At 38.0% G+C, this 17,306-nt stretch overlaps 1 protein-coding gene across 19 annotated transcripts in view; it reads left to right on the forward strand.

Annotated features, from left to right (window-relative positions):
* Positions 1–17,306, forward strand: part of LOC132392660 (PTB domain-containing engulfment adapter protein 1-like) — a 403,579-nt gene that overhangs the window by 364,568 nt on the left and 21,705 nt on the right. For 17 of the 19 annotated variants that reach the window (XM_059966853.1, XM_059966835.1, XM_059966837.1 and 14 more), the window contains one exon: positions 13,656–16,975. The exons of 1 other annotated variant lie outside the window; for it this stretch is intronic. In XM_059966853.1, coding sequence (XP_059822836.1) covers positions 13,656–13,727 — 72 coding nt within the window. In that variant the 3' untranslated portion in view covers positions 13,728–16,975. Of the gene's footprint in view, positions 1–2,335; positions 5,059–13,655; positions 16,976–17,306 lie in introns of those variants that run through there. One more of the 19 variants, XM_059966855.1, reaches the window with a different exon arrangement.

The raw sequence follows: 17,306 nt of genomic DNA on the forward strand, positions 1-17,306 counted from the left end.
GGAGCCATGAGAAGGCATTGGCAGGCAGGATTAAGGAAAACCCCAAGGCATTCTACAACTATGTGAAGAGAGTGAGGATAAGAAGTGAAAGAATAGGACCTATCAAGTGTGACAGTGGGAAAATGTGTATGGAACTGGAGGAAATAGCAGAGGTATTAATGAATACTTTACTTCAGTATTTACTATGGAAAACAATCTTGGTGATTGTAGTGATGACTTGCAGCAAACTGAAAAGCTTGAGCATGTAGATATTAAGAAAGAGGATGTGCTGTAGCTTTTGGAAAGCACCAAGTTGGATAAGTCGTTGGGACCGGATGAGATCTACCCCAGGCTACTGTGGGAGGTGAGGGAGGAGATTGCTGAGTCTCTGGCAATGATCTTTGTATCATCAATGGGAACGCAAGAGGTTCCGGAGGATTGGAGGATTGAGGATGTTGTTCCTTTATTCAAGAAAGTGAGTAGAGCTAGCCCAGGAAATTATAGACCAGTGAGTCCTACCTCAGTGGTTGGTAAGTTGATGGAGAAGATCTTGAGAGGCAGAATTTATGAACATTTGGAGAGGCATAATATGATTAGGAATTGTCAGCATGGCTTTGTCAAGTGCAGGTCATGGCTTACGAGCCTGATTGAATTTTTCTGAGAATGTGATTAAACACATTGATGAAGGAAGAACAGTAGATGTAGTGTATATGGATTTCAGCAAGGTATTTGATAAGGTTCCCCATGCAAGGCTTATTGAGAAAGTAAGGAGGCATGGGATCCAAAGGAACATTTCTTTGTGGATCGAGAACTGGCTTGCCCACAGAAGGCAAAGAGTGATTGAAAACGGGTCATATTCTGCATGGAGGTTGCTAACCAGTTCTGGGACCCTTACTCTTCGTGATTTTTATAAATGACCTGGATGAGGAAATGGATGAGGGTTAGTAAGTGTGCTGATGACACAACGGTTGGAAGTGTTGTGGATAGTGTGGAGAGTTGTCAGAGGTTACGGTGGGACATTGATAGGATGCAAAACTGGGCTGAGAAGTGGCAGATGGAGTTCAACCCAGATAAATGTGATGTGGTTCATTTTGGTAGGTTGACTATGATTGCAGAATGTAGTATTGATGGTAAGACTCTTGCCAGTGTGGAGGATCAGAGGGATCTTGGGGTCCGAGTCCATAGGACGTTCAAAGCAGCTGCACAGGTTGACTCAGTGGTTACGAGGGCGTATGGTGTACTGGCCTTCATTAATCATGGAATTGAATTTAGGAGCCGAGAGGTAATGTTGCAGCTCTATAGGACCCTGGTCAGACCCCATTTGGAGTACTGTGCTCAGTTCTTGTTGCCTCACAACAGAAAGGATGTGGAAGCCATAGAAAGGGTGCAGAGGAGATTTACAAGGATGTTGCCAGGACTGGGGAACATGCCTTATGAGAGTAGGTTGAGTGAACTCGGCCTTTTCTCCTTGGAGCAACGGAGGATGAGAGGTGACCTGATAGAGGTGTATAAGATAATGAGAGGAAATTATCGTGTAGGTAGTCAGAGGCTTTCTCCCAGGGCTGAAATGGTTGCCACGACACAGGTTTAAGGTGCTGTTGAGTAGATACAGAGGAAATATCAGGGGTAAGTTTTTTTACTCAGAGAGAGGTGAGTGCGTGGAATGGGCTGCCGGCAATAGTGATGGAGGCAGATACGTTATGGTCTTTCAAGAGACTTTTGGATAGGTACATGGAGCTTAGAAAAATAGAGGGCTATGGGGAAGTCTAGTAATTTCTAAGGTAGGGTCATGTTCGGCACAACTTTTTGTGCGGAAGGGCCTGTATTGTGCTGTAGGTCTTTTATGTTTCTGTGACCAAAGAGATGTTCTTGTGGCTATGCAGGGTACATTTTTAAAAGCCACTTTCTTCTTGTTTTGTTTTCAGTGTCAGCTCTAATAAACTTAATGAGTGTTCTGTTGTCTTCAGAGCCTTCTGTTTTCCATAGATTGAAACAGAAAGTATATAATGCTCAGAGCTGTTTTCCGACCCTAGTAACTGCAGCATGAGAAAAGTAAATGTGTCATAGTTGGCCTAAGTTATAGTTGTACCCCCAGGGTATAAAGGTAATTATGATAAAGGTTCAAATAAAATTATAATATTGCTTTTAATACTCATTTTCACGCAGAGTCATCTTTAATACATTTGGCTAGAAATTCACTGAGGTGGCAAAATGCCACGGAAAGAAATTGAGCAATTGCTCACTCATTGCACAGAGATCAGACCTTAGGGAAATTATCTTGCAGTTTTTCATGGGCGCACTGCAGCAGTGTCATTAATTGATACAATATATTTAAATCTGCTCTATGACATTCCAGCATTGACATGGATTTGGGTGCAAATCTGGAATTGGGACTGGTTTTCATAGAACATCGAAGAGAACAGCACAGGAAGAGGACATTCGGACCACAATTTTGTGCCAAAGCAACTTAAAAGCAAAGCAAAAACACCCAAACACTAATCTCTCCTGCCTACACTGTGTCCATATCCCATCATCTTCTTTGCATCCATGTGCAACGTCTCTTTAAAGCCCCTAATGCATTTCCCTCTATCACCATAGCGGGCAGCGCATTCCAGGCATCCATGACTCTCTGACTAAAAAACTTACCCCTCACATGCCTTTTGAACCTACTACATCTCACCTTCAATGCATGGTATTGAGTATTTCAACCCTGGAAAACAGATACTCTCTGTCCACTCTATCTATGCCTCTCATAATTTTGTTAACCTCTATCAGATCTCCCCACAGCCTCCGACACTCCAAAGAAAACAACCAAATTTTATCCAGCCTCTCGTGATAGCACATGCCCTCTAAACCAGGCAGGATCCTGGCAAATCTCTTCTGCGCCATTCTCCAAAGCCTCAATATCCTTCCTACAACCAGACCTGCACACAATACTCCAGAGAAACATACACAAAATGCTGGAAGAATTCAGCAAGACAGGCACCATCTATGGAAAAGAGTACCGTTGAAGATTTGGGCCGAAACCTTCATTGGGACTGGGGATTAAAGGGGAGGAGTTAGAGCAAGAAGGTGGGGGAGAATTTTGTGTGTGTTGCTCGGATTTCCAACATCTGCAGATTTTCTTTTGTTTGTGATTTGAATACTTCAGATGTGGCCTAACCAGTTTTATTAAGGTGCAACATAACCCCCTGACTTTTGAACTCAGTGCCTCGACTAATAAAAGCAAACATTCCATAAGCTTTCTTAACCACCTTATTGACCCATGTGGCCTCTAACTTGGATCCCATGATCTCTCTGCTCAGCCAGACTGTGAAGGACATTGCCGTTAACATGTAGTGTCTCCTTGCATTTACTCTACCAAAGTTAATTAATTTCCAACTACCATTTTTCAGCCTATATCTGCAACTCATCCGCATTGTCCTGTATTCTTTGCCAGTCTTTTACACCGTCCACAATTACATCAATCTTGGTATTATCTGCAAATTTACTAACCCACCCATCTACTTTTTCATCCACATCATTTATGTACATCATAAACAGCAGAGGTCCCAGCACAGATCCCTACAAAACTCCACTAATTACAGACCTTCAGCTCAATTAAGTTCCTTCATCCACTATCCTCTGTCTTCTATGCGCGAGCTGGTCCTGAATCCAAATAGTCAATTCACCACAGATCCCATGCTTCTTAATCTTCTGGGTTAGCCTCCAATGGGGGACTTTGTCAAATGCCTTACTAAAATCTGTGTAGATAACATCTGTTGCCCTACCCTCATCAATCTCTCTTGTCACCTTGTCAAAAAACTCAATCGAGTTTGTAAGTCACAACCTTCCAAATACAAACCCATGCTGGCTCTCTCTAATCAGGTTATGAGTTTCCAAATGTTCATATATCCTGCCTCTAAAAATTTTCTCCAGCTATTTCCCTACAACTGACATGAGACTCACTGTTCTATAGTTCTCAAGATTTTCCCTTGAATTGAGTACAACATTAGCCACTTGCTAGTCCTCCAGGGCCTCAGTTGTGGCTAGAGAGGACACAAATATATTGGTCAGGGCCCCAGCAATCTCTTTTGTCTCCTTCAATAACCTCCTCCTTTCATCAGGCCCTGGGAACTTATCCACCTTAGTACACATTAGAAGGCCCAATACTTCCTCCTCCTTGATCTCTAAATGCCTTAACTTGTTTATACACTCAGCACTGATCTCCTAGTCCTTGATTTCTTTTTCCTTGGTAAATACTGAAGCAAATGCTCATTAAGTACCTCACTTGATTCTTTGCATCCAAGCAAATGTTATCCCTTTATCGTTGAGTGGTCCCACTCTCTCCCTTGAAGTATTTTCATGTTCCAAAATATGTTAGAACTTTGTTCCTACATAGTTTTCCAGTGTAAAGATGGAACATCAAAGGAGAATTTGACCATCATGGTTTAATTATCCCAATGTCTTCAATATGACAATCTCTTTAATTTTCTAAGAAAATGATTGGGAAAGCAACCATTTCAGGTCCTGACAGGTTTGCAGCTTCTGGTAATGCAAAGATCCTAAAGCAATTTATAGAATTAAGAAACAATTCGGGGACAGGGTTGTTCAAACTGACTTCCTGAACCTGTTCCAATATTCACCTGGTCTGTTACTTAACTATATATTAGTCCATTCTGTACAGTTAAAACAAAAACTGCCTGTCTGAGATTTTAAAATTAATTGGATTTGCATTAGTTGCCATTGGAGATAGCTGTTTTATATCACCTTTCCAATTCTAAGGCAAATCTGCCCTAAACCGCCCTACTTGGATTGTATAGTTGTCACCATTAGGAAGCTTGTACTTTGAAATCTACATTCCCCATGTTGAAGTAACACACGAAGTAGTGTTCAGTTTTTGCTTGTGATCCTGCAGGTCTGTGATTTGTACATTCCCATTAAAAATTGCTCCGAAAAGTCCTTGTACAAAATTGTAGCAGGGCCCTCAAAGCTGCATTGTTTCACAGAATCTCTTGTTTTTTTTAAACAAAATAAGCCACCCTATTGCATTTTAAGGTGTTTTGGTTTCTACAATCAAAACATATTTTCTTACTGTGAGGTCCACTTTCAGATAAAATAAACATTTACTTTGGACTTTTCATCAATGAGAAGTGCATGACTATAAATTTTAAATTCATATTTATAATTAATAAATCATAAAATAATGTTTGATTTCTACTAGAGTTTTTTTTTTGCCAAAAATAGTGGAAAAGCTTATTATGTTTTATATTCCTTTTTCTCATCCAAAGTACATTAGAGAGAGACCTTTTGATATCTGTATGCATTCAACTAAATCATATTACCATTCATGACTACAACCAAAGTTGTCACCATATCAGGGGAGTGTTGACCTAAATCTGATCATGGAAGTGCCCAAGAACACCCTTGGAGTACCTCACCTAATTTCCTTTTCCCTTTCTTCACAAGCATTAGAATCAGGGCTAGACCACTGCATATCTTAATACAATGGTATCATATTTGTTCTTTTACCGCAGTGCCACTTTCCAGCATTAGCTTTATATCCTTCAGTTTCAATAATATTTCAATGAAAATCTATCAATCTGTGCTTTGAGTATACTTGGCATCAGGGTTCATAAGTAGTGAATTCCAGTGAATCTGCATTCTCTGGCTGACAGAATATTACTTAATTTCTGTCCTGAATAGTCATCCATCTTATACTGAGGCTGGGATCAATGGATCTGGCCACACTAGTCAAGAGAAAAATCGACTTCACATATCCTGTGAAGCTCAAAGAATGTGGTACCTTTCAATAAGATCATCTCTCAGTCTTCTAAATTCAAAATGACAGACATAGTCTGCTTTATGTCTAAGCATGCAACAAATTTAATTAATATGCTGAACCTTCACTATGTTCTCAGACATAAATATGTCCTTCCTTGGATGGGAAGAATTGACCTGTACACTCTATCATACATATTATCAAGGCATTAAATAATTTGAAGGTCATGAATTCCTAATTGCTTACCAAGCCTGCATATTAGTGTGATTTGTGTGCAAACTCTACCAAAACCTTTTCAACACCAGTTCCTTTCAGCCTTCCACTATTTGACATAAAACCTGCCTTTTTATTTTCTTTTCCAAAGTAAATGACCTTACATTTTTCTATAATCTTTTGTCTCCTTTTGCCCTTTCACTAAATCCATCTGTATCCCTTGAAGTCCCTCTGCATCTTTCTCACAGTCCCACTGCCACCTGTCTAACATCTGCAGACTTGAATATCTCAAAATATACCTCAAAAGATTTTGTTTAATAATTCTTGTGAAAGCTGATGATATCTGCTCAGCAACTTGTCCCAAATTGGGGAGAAATTCAGCAGAACCCTGGAATGAACATGGCTCTTACCTTTCAGTGACATTTTGTTCACAAATTCCATGCTGTGCTTGCATGGCATGAGGTTTAACCCATCAGTGTGAATGATACTGAAATTCTACAGACAACGCTGAAATTATCTGGGATAACGACTCTTCCTCTAAACTCCTGTAAATACTATTGAATTATGCCACGAAACTTAGAAACTTCCATGTATCTTTTCAAACATTGTTTCTTAGAGCAACAAAAAATGAAAAGTGCTGGTTAATGATTCCTGCTCTTTCATTACTGTATTTCTGTTTGTGCTTTTTTTATGAAACATTGAAAAATGAAACATAACTCATGTAGTTTGCATGGTGGAGAAAGGAGAGCTGATGGTGGTGGGGTTGCTGATGAATGGGCTAGAATATCAATGAGCACTGTTTCTTCAAGAAACTTGAAGAAGCTTAGTTCAGATCCCCTTTCTGCTCTACATGTGCTGCCTTGCTGCAGCTTGTTGTGACTATTTCCTCCCTTTTACTGATGAAATTTTACATTTGAACAGAGTGCATATTAACAATTTCCTAAAATTTGAATTTAATTGCAAGGTACTCTGTTGGCTGCATTGATCAGCTCTTTTCAGTATTTTATATATTTTATAAAATGTTGTGATAAAACTGTGACCTTTAGATTATCGGCTTGTTGATCTTATTGTAACATCCAGCTATTTCAATTCCAGTAAGTCCATCATCCATTCCAGTTTATCACTGAACTTTTAGACCAATTAGATAACAAATGTCTTCCCAGGCCACATTATTTTTTGACAGATAAATTTATGTGATTTCCCCATCTACTTTTGAACTTCTATTCAGAACTCACACAGCAATTGACTGAGAATGAAAATTGATGTCTCCTGGCTTTGAAAACCATTGTTTTGTGCTTCTGAGCTTAAAAGTGATGTGATGGACATCGGAATTAGTCCTTGTGTTTGATGCATGACAGAATCTCAACCATTAAACTAAGTAGATAATTGGTTATTAGGAGGGAAATGTTATAATTGTGCCAGCCAAACTGTTTTGTGTACAATGTCATGTATGGGAGAAAATGTAATCTAAAATATATTTCTTAATACAAGTAGGACATGTGTAAAGCTTACGGTGCAGGTGAAACTTTTGTGGCTAGAATACTACCGGTATATAACATAATTTGCTAGAATTAAAATAGATTATAGTAAATAATTTTGAAGATTAGCAGTGCTACAATTAAGATAATTGTCTGTTTCTTTGTAAGTTAGTATTTAAGCAATAATTTTTAAAAAGTTATAATCTTTGCTTCAAGTATGATAGGATGCTTTCCTTTAAAACAAGTTCTGCCTTTACAGTGAAAACTCATTTTTCCAAGCAATGCCTCTGTTTCTAATCTGTTGTGAATTTTTAAAGTTATTTCAATCTCTGCTGTTTCTCCAGCCACAAATCTATAACTGTATGTTTATTTGCTACAATTCAGTGTATTCATGGTTTGGAAACATGTTTAAATAGTTTTGAAATACCTTAAGGTATCCAATGAACGTTTCGTTTATGTGGTTAGGATGGGGTCACAAGCTGCAAATTCCTCAGAGGAACAGTGTTTGTGGGTGTTTTTACGTGTAAATTGATGGATATTACATTGTCAAGTAACAATGGAACATGTAATATCTATCACATTTAAGAGGTACTGATGTCAAACGTAAATTTGAGGTCATACATATTTATACTGATTCAGAAGCCAAATATGTCAAAAGTACTCTTCAGTAGCTAATGCCTTCTTTGTAAACTGACAATAATAATTTTTTTGTTAAGTTGAAACTGACACTTCTTCAAAAACAAGTATTTAATCATGAAATGTCAAATGATTGATGGTACTGTATTATATTGTAATTTTATTTATTCTTTTCTTCTGCTTTCCATATGTGCCTAGCAGCGTCAGCGATGGTTGGTATATTGCACTTTGATTTATTGGTTATTTATATCTAAGTTAGATGTAAGTTTTTACATGTTTGATTTTACTTGTGTTCTTGATTATTTGTATGACAAGGAAAATTTCCCCTATACAGAACAAAGTGGCAAGGTCTGCATCAGTTCCCTTTATTAGAAAAACACTTTGTAACATCCCGCCATTTCTCTTGCTATTCAGTTGTCCTGGAATTATTTTCAACATGTTAATAATTTTCTCTGTAAGAATGTATTTCATTTGAACCTTGCAAAATTCACCAGGAACATATTTTGGGCAATAATTATTTTTTATTGAAGCATATATATTCTGATACATTATTATTTGCACTAATAATCCTCTTTCATTGGGTGGTATTGCTGATTGTTTCTCCCAAGCTTTTCAATAAATTAAGTAGAATCAAACAAGTTAAATTGTTCCTGCCTATTAACACACAAGATTAGATGGATATTTTTTGTATTGATATATTTTGAACTTATTGCTTGAGCATGATTCATTAAAAGTGGTGGCACAGACAAATAGGGTCGTAAAGAAAGTTTTTGGCACATTGGCCTTTAAATCAAAGTATTGAGTACAGGAGATGGGATGTTATGCTGAAGTTGTTTCAGATGTTGGTGAGGCCTAAGTAAGAGTATTGTGTACAGTTTTGGTCATCTACCTAAAGGAAAGATGTAAATGAAGTTCAGAGATAATTTACAAGCATATTGCTGGGACTGGAGGACCAAAGCTATAAGGAAAGATAAAATAGGTTAGAACTTTATTCCATGGAACGTAGAAGATTGAGGGGAAATTTGATATTCAAAGTGACGAGGGTATAGATAGGTTGAATACAAGCAGGCTTTTCCCCCTGAGGTTGGGTGGGACTACAAATAGAGGTCATGGGTTAGGGGTGAAAGGTGAAAAGTTTAAGAAGAACATGAGGAGGAATTTCTTTACTCAGAGGGCTATGTGAGTGTGGAACATGCTGCCAGGTCAGGTGGTGCATGCGGGCTCAATTTCAATGTTTAAGAGAAGTTTGAATAGGTGTATGGCTGGTAGGGGGATAGAGGGTTATGATCGATCGGAGTAGGCATTTTAGATGGTTCATCACAGACTAGATGGGCCAAAAGGCTGGTTTCAGTACTGTACTTTTCTATGACTCTATAAGTAATCAAAAATGGCAATATGCCTTTAGGTTTGCCATACTAATTAATATGTTCAAAGCTGATTTATGCTAGCTACAACATATATGTGTTATTTCTTCATTTCAAATATTTATCCACTTCCAGCACCATCTGGATGAACCTCCAGCTGCATGAAAAAATTCTGCATAGCTCAGTTTTAAACGGCCAGACTTTTTGTAACACATGAGGAACCTGATCCAAATTGTAATAGGTAGTGAGAGCTTATATCCACCACCCCTCCTTCCCCCAGGGCTACGACAACCTTAAGGAACAAAGTATTCAAGAAAAACTGATGGAGTTTTAGATATGAAGTGATATGAGGGTTAGTGTAGAAAGATAGTGCTGAGGTTAAGGATTAGGCAATGCCTTATTGAATGGCAGAGCAGGCACTGTGGACTGAATGGTCTCCTCCTTCTGTTTTTTATGTTCATGTGTATCACATTCCTCTGCAAGAACATTCAGTGTTTCAGGACATGGTGGAGCACTAAGCTAACAGGGACCCTTTTCCTCCATTCCAACTCTTGAAGCACTTTCACCAGTCCATTCGCCCCAGTCATATGGATGGTGTGAACTTCACTGAGAACACCTGACTCTGCTGCATTACCCTTTTCCCTTCACCCGAGTGAAACTTCCCAGTGGTGGTTTCTGGTCTCGAGGAGTTCTAGGTCATTTCCCGTTTGTCTCATTTCACAGTGCTTATTTGTTGGGAGTGCTGCCTCCTCCTCCACCGACCACATCCCAGCTAAATAGCTAATCTTACAACCTGCCAATAACATTGTCAATTATTTATGGCTTGCATCGCTAGAGAAACATCTTGACACATCTCCTGTTTATCTTGCAGTTCCTCTTACTCTTCTAAAATCCAATTAGCTTAGACCCAACCTCTGCTCATACATTGACCCTTCCGAACAAAATTCAAACTCATGAGCTTCTTTTTATTGCTTCCAATGTAAGTACATCTTTCCATAAATAGGGAGACATAGCTGTATTCCAGGAGGGTCTCACCAGTGCCCTGTGAAGTTGCAGCAAAGCTCAACCTCTCTTCAGCCTGTCAGATCCCAGATAAGCTATGTTTGCTGCCAGTTAGTCTGAAAATACACATACATCTCCGCAGAATTGCAATGAATAGCATCAATTGCACGTGACACTGACAAGAAATGACAAACAGTGAAAGTTCAGAAAGCTGGGAAACTAGCTCTGCCATTAGTAGGAACAAATCTATGTACATACTGTATATCCGGCTTTCCAATTTAATTAAATAGTAGAAGCTTGTTCATTTGTAGAGGTGTTGATAATTTGTTTGTCCATACTCCCGGGATAGTCTGTAATTGCTGTAACTGGATGTCAACCCTTTCTCTTTCGTGCATTAGATCTCTGTGCACTTCAACATTTTGTATTCGGTACCACTTAAAATTCTGACCCCTTGATTGAATCTAGCATTTTTATTGAATGTAAGGCAATGACACTCTCATCCTCAAGGACACTTTAGGACAAAATGTAGTAGATATGGCTTTCCTGAATGCTTTGGATATGATACAAAACAAACGATCAGGAGAAGCTCAATTCTAAGTAATTCGTTTTTGGCACTTCTGACAATTCTGTGGTTGATGTGATCTGCCAACACAAACTATTACAAATCTTTATGAAAAATTGATGTGGGCGTCAAAACCATCAGCTGGAGGAACTCAATGGGGAAAGCAGCATCTGTAAGGAGAAAGGAGCTCTGTACATTTTTAATCAAACCCCTGAGTCAGAATTGATTGGAGAGGGAAGCTAGCCAGTAGAGAGGAGAATGGTGAAGCAGAAGCACTTGATGAACTGAGAGACATAGATGGGGTTGGGTGGTGCTCAGATAGAGCTAGGCTTGGAAGGGGAGGGGTGGATTTGGGAGACAGAGACAGGAGTATGATCGATGGAAGCAAGCAAAAACAGAAGGGGAACATGGAACTAGGCGGCAGGGGGGAGGAGGGGTTGAAGGTGGAGATGGCTGCAGGAGCTCGATGAGCAAAGGCGACCAATGCTGGGACCTGATAAGTAATAAAGTCCATAATGAGAACCATTATTGGGAAAGATGAAATGAGATGGTATCAGGACCAGGGGAGGGTGGGGAGGAGAGCTGGTGGGTGAAATGTATGGGTAGTGGGTGGCTGGAACTGGCAAGGGGACAAAAATGAGTGAACATGGACCTGGAGAGGACTGTGAGAAAGGCAACAAAAGTAAAGGGACTGGAGAAGGGCCAGAAGGAACAAGGAGAGAGAGTCAGAAGGTGGGGGCACTGGGGCTGAAGGTTACATGAAATTGTAAAGTTCGATGTTAATATCTTTGGATTGTAGACTACCCAAGTGCAATATGAGGTGTTCCTCAGGTTTGTGTTGGGTCTCACCTTGGCAGTGGAGAGGGCTAAGAATGGACAGAGGATGGATGTGGGAACGGAAGGGGGAATTGAAAAAGGCCTGCAGTTGGGAGCTTGAGCCCATTGCAGAGCACATGTTCCACAAACTGCTCACCTAATCTGTGCTTGGTATTGTCAGTGTCAAGGTGGCCACACCAGGAGCACTGAATGCAGAACAGAAGGTTAAAGTAAATGTATGTACATCTTCACCTCATCCCTGGAAGGGGTGTTTAGGTTGGTACATGCCTATCACCCCTTTCCACTCTCAGTTCCGATGCAAGATTCTGACCCAAAGTGTTGATGGTTCCTTTCACCCCGCAGATGCTGCTCAACCTGCTGAGTTTCTCCACCAGGTTGTTCATTCCTCCAGATTCTGGCATTTGCCATCTCTTGTGTCTCAGTTAAAATGATCAAATTTGATTTTAAACAATAGTAAAAAAGGAAAAGAAGGGTAGTTAATTCATATTTTTTTAAATATTCATGTAAGATTTTGAGATTCTTCAAGATATCAAAACAAACCAAATTATAAAAGTCACAATGGTTCTTGGAACTTAGACACCCATAACAAAAGAAAGAAGCAATTTACTCATGTTCATTTTCATAAACATATATAAATGAGGAGCTAGTTTTCATGTTTTCATATTTAACAGATTCTGGCACATAGACTCTGTTTATACTTGTATATAAATCCATAAGTTTCACATTTCCTTCATAAATAAAATTCATTTTAAGATGGCCATTTTGCATATCATATTCATAGTATACATGTCAGCACATTCTGGGCTTTCTGCTTCCATACTGCCCTTGAGAAGTTGGATGGTAATGTATTTGCTCTACCCCACAGCTGGAGCTGATTCCATAATCAACAAGGGGCCAGTTGAATTCTCATAACTGAAGTATCATTTTCTTTGAACAACATTACTGACCTTCACTAGCATTGCACCATTCCCTGAAACTCTTATGTTAGTATTCAACTTTTAATTAATTTCCAATAAAATATTTTCACCTGCCTCTAAATCTGTAATTAAGACAGTTCACATGTGCCTTGGGTTCTGCCACCTGCAGCCTAGTCCTGCCACTGTGGATCGCTGGGCTGTACAATAGTTGTACTGGTTAGGAGCCACACCGCCATAAGTGTGTAAGAAATGATATTATTATATCTTTCTTTTTGTGTTTGCACAGCTTGTTGTTTTTTTGCACACTGGTTAAATGCCCAGTTTGGTGTGGTCTTTCATTGATTCTATTATGGTTATCATTCTATTATGGATTTGAGTATACCCGCAAGAAATTGAATCTCAAGTTTGTATATGGTGACATACACACACACACACACACACACACACACACACACACACACACACACACACACACGTAATAAATCTACTTTGAACTTTTTGAATTGTGGGCTCTCTGCAAGTTATGAATGTGAGGTGTGAAGTAGGACCAATATAATTTGGTCCAAAGTTTCAAGATGCTGACTTTTCACTTGAATTATATTTCTACATTTATCATGTGTAGAAGTCTGCTGTACTTGTGGCTAATGTAATTGATGTTCTAAAAATATGAGTAGTGTCTTTTTTTTTTGCTATTGACATTTAGTTTAAATTGTTATAATTTTACATTCATTATACTGTTGCTTGAAGTTGAATAGTCCACATCTTATTGTATTGATACAGTAGATTGCAAATTTTAACTTCGACTCATTGTACCAAATTGAGTTCTTGATTGTGAATCTAACAGGCTGTTAAAAGCACAGCTATAATTGCTGTAACTTTAACCTTCTCTTCCTTTCCACTTTCTAGGAGGGGTTCAAAATGGGACTAACTCTAGAAGGCACTGTGTTCTCTCTTGATCCTCTGGACAGCAGATGCTGACATGAAGGAACTAAATATTTGCACATTTTGATTGAAACATAGAGTGCCAGTGAAGTGCCAAAATGCATTTTGTTTTCCATACTGTTCGATAAACCCTTCCATATGCAGATTAGGACTTAATTCTTCTTATGTTATTTCTCTTTTAAGTTGTGGAAAAATAACACAGGAATGTTGCTCACAATTAATGTTAACACACAATGTGTTCTATGCAGCGTGTAATTCTATCGTTTAACAAAAATGTTAAAATTAGAAACACCAGTGAACCTTGAGGATCCTGATTGCAAAAGTTCTTTTTTAATGAGTAGATGAACTTAGTTTGTTTAATCTATTGTTTTTACATAAGGATTTCACTTTATTTTTAAAATTGCATTTACTAATATCTAACATGCTTAAACTTCAAATGTATTTCTTGCAGCAGTGAGAGGGATAGATGCCTAGGAGTACCACAAAACTCCTTTTTTATTGGGAAGAATAACCTGCACATTGTAAAAACCTTGTATATTCCCTTTGTACTATTCTGTTTACCCAGTCTTAGAAGAGTGTATTTTTATATGTTTATTTTTCAGTAGTGTGTTAAAAATAGTACAAGTAATTTGATACAAAGAACCTTCTTTGTAATTACTTCATTATTTCACCTAGGAGGAAGATTTAATAACTGGATTATATGCTGTGTAAACTTTACTGCTAAGACTAAATTTTATTCCATACATTCAAATTAGATGCTGTTTGGGTATATTGCTATTAAATACATGTAAATTCTTTGTCCATCTAACCAACTTTACTAGTGTTTATAAGATTTATTTTTCTTGTTTGATTATTTTACCAGACTAGTTATTTGCCCTTTGTGATATTTCATTTGCGAAGCTTTAACCTTTATTTTAATCCTGGTCATCAATCATGGAGGCATGGAGAAGCAGGCAGCATACGTGAGGCCCGAACACTTTAAACTTCTAAGCCTCACTCGCACAGACCCCATTGGTCTCTGGCTTAAAACCTGTGGGAAGTGGTAGCTGGTTGGCAAGAAAGTGGGTCATCAGCAGATAAAATTCAACTGCTTAGTATTAACTAGGTCTGCAAGTGATTGCATTGGTTTCCTTTGGGTGCACCGGTTTCCTCCCAAAGACCCACCAGTTGGTAGGTTAATTGGTCATTGTAAATTGTCCTATGATTAGGTTAGGATTAAATTGGGGGATTGCTGGGCAGCATGGCTGAAAGCGACAGAAGAGCCTATTCCATACTGTTGTCAATTAATTCATTCATTAAGTTGGATTCGCTCTTTTCGAGGCAGTTGTAACTTAGACAAAGCAACATAAAGATACAGAAATCCATTTGACCATTCTACTCATTCTTGTGTATATGCATGTGTTGCTTCTAACAGAGCTTTTATCTCCTGCCATAACACGTGGGGCACTTCAAATAAGTTACCAATTACCATATGTGTTTTACCAATTAGTAGCCATTCTTTATACAACTTCCGTAGTTTACTTTGAAAATTCTTTTCTATTCAGATCAGTATCCCTGTGTCAGCCTATTCATTTGCTTCTTTGAAACTGGTATCCCTACAGTTTTGGACATTTTACATCACTGTAGTTTAGATCAACGTAAATGACGTTTCCAGAGATTTTGATTTCTTCTTTGTTCTAACTTTAAAAAAAAGCTGCAGTTGCATATCAAGTTTCCGTTGTCATAGTCCTGCCCACATTTGGAATAAGTTTAAATTTCAAATCTTAAACAGATCCCTCGGAACCAACAACCAACCAGTATGTACATAATATATGCAAAATCTAGATCTAAAAATGTAATGTTCACTGTTCGATGCTGGCCAGTGCAACACCAAACGGATTATGTCGGTGGCTATGACTAATTTTTGGATATACAGAAAGCATCTGAGATCATTCCCTCGCTCTCCAACAAATCTGCATTGTCCTCCAATTCTTGCCAACTCAGTTTTATCCCCAAGCATAAATCATTTAGCCTTTCACAGCAAATCCTTTCAACATTCCGGTATTTTAAAAGAAATCCTGCCGCAGATCAATTAAGCACAAGCAATAATTGCCATTTGATCTCTACATATAATTAAAGTTGTTTATTATCCTCCCAGGTGTTTGTTATATTTAAATTGTAGGTCTAAGGTACGTTATCCTTAAACGTAGAAAGTCTGATTCTTCAGTATTATACAAAAATGAAGAGATGTACAATGAGGATGGATCAACTAAATCTGGCATTCCCTTTAGAGAAATGTATTTTTATGAATGATAATAAATGTAGCTGTATGCTTTGCCAGTATTTCATATAACCACCTTTCTTGTTTGCAATATGCAAATGTATGAAGTCTTCCTACTCCTACCTGTATCTGTATCACAAGCTATTTTTCTCTTGTTTAGTCAAGTTGAATGTCTAAATGCTTCGAAGCCTACTTATCAGCAAGATCCATATATTTGTCAATATTTTCCTATGCTGTTTATATTGTGAAGATAGCATAACGTATTACTGTTTACATTATCAGTGACTTGTTATAATTTTTTTTTAAATGTAAGTGCATCTCTCACATCTGTGTAGTCACAGATTTTAACCAAAAATAGGCAATTTTACATATGTAAAATATAAATGCATATGAATTTGCTCCTTTCTTGTTCTAAAACTTTGCCATTTGTCAGCATCTAGATATTGTAACAGCTTAAGCATCAACTGGGTTAACTGCTCGCAAATTAATACACTTTTGATTTTGTGAAAATCTCCAGCAAAGTATAATTTAGATTCATAACTATTTCAGTGTTATGCCAGTATCTGGTAATATTAAATATACATAAACATTGTGCTGAACCAAAAAATGTTAATTTTTCTAATGGATGCATATTGTTGTATTTCTCATCATTTTGGAAGATGGAGGCAGACAAAATCTACAGTACAGCGTAACAAAAACAGAAATGCTGGAAGAATTCAGGCAGTGAAGCATTAGCTATGACAAAAGAAACCAGTGAACATTTTGGGTCAACAATTCTAATTCAGATCTGGAGGGCTTACAGTTTTCAAAGCAGAGCTGGGGGAAGGAGTGAGGTGAGGAGATTGGTTATGGCAGATCAGGTGACAAAAATCACACATTCCAACCATTGGCAAGGAATGTTGAAGAAACTGGGTACAAAAGGGAATTGAGTGCAATAACAAGAGCATCATATAGTACAGTGTATCTTTGTAATGTCTGTTATAATGTCTCCTTCATTTTCCAATAAACTTCAAATAACAAACAATTTAAATTGACTAACTCAATCTTTTGATTCCTTGCCAAATGCTCTTGAATGCAAATGTCATGTACATATTATTTTTCTAATTTAATTTGTGACATTGATGAAAGAAAATGCAAGAACGAGTTTAGTTACATTGCATACAGTTAGCCAAATATTGGAGTTCTGAGTGTAAAGACATTACAGAAAAATATTTTTAAAATATAGATTTGGTGGTGGTGTTGGTTCTGCAGTGGAATTTGAATCAACTGTCAATTACTAGCAACACTCACCCTTGTCCAGTGAGAATCCATGGATGTTAATGCTTTCCAGAACTTTTCACTGGAGCCTTTGCCCA

This window comes from Hypanus sabinus, chromosome 4 (genome assembly GCF_030144855.1).
Source record: "Hypanus sabinus isolate sHypSab1 chromosome 4, sHypSab1.hap1, whole genome shotgun sequence".
Classification (NCBI taxonomy): Eukaryota; Metazoa; Chordata; class Chondrichthyes; order Myliobatiformes; family Dasyatidae; genus Hypanus; species Hypanus sabinus.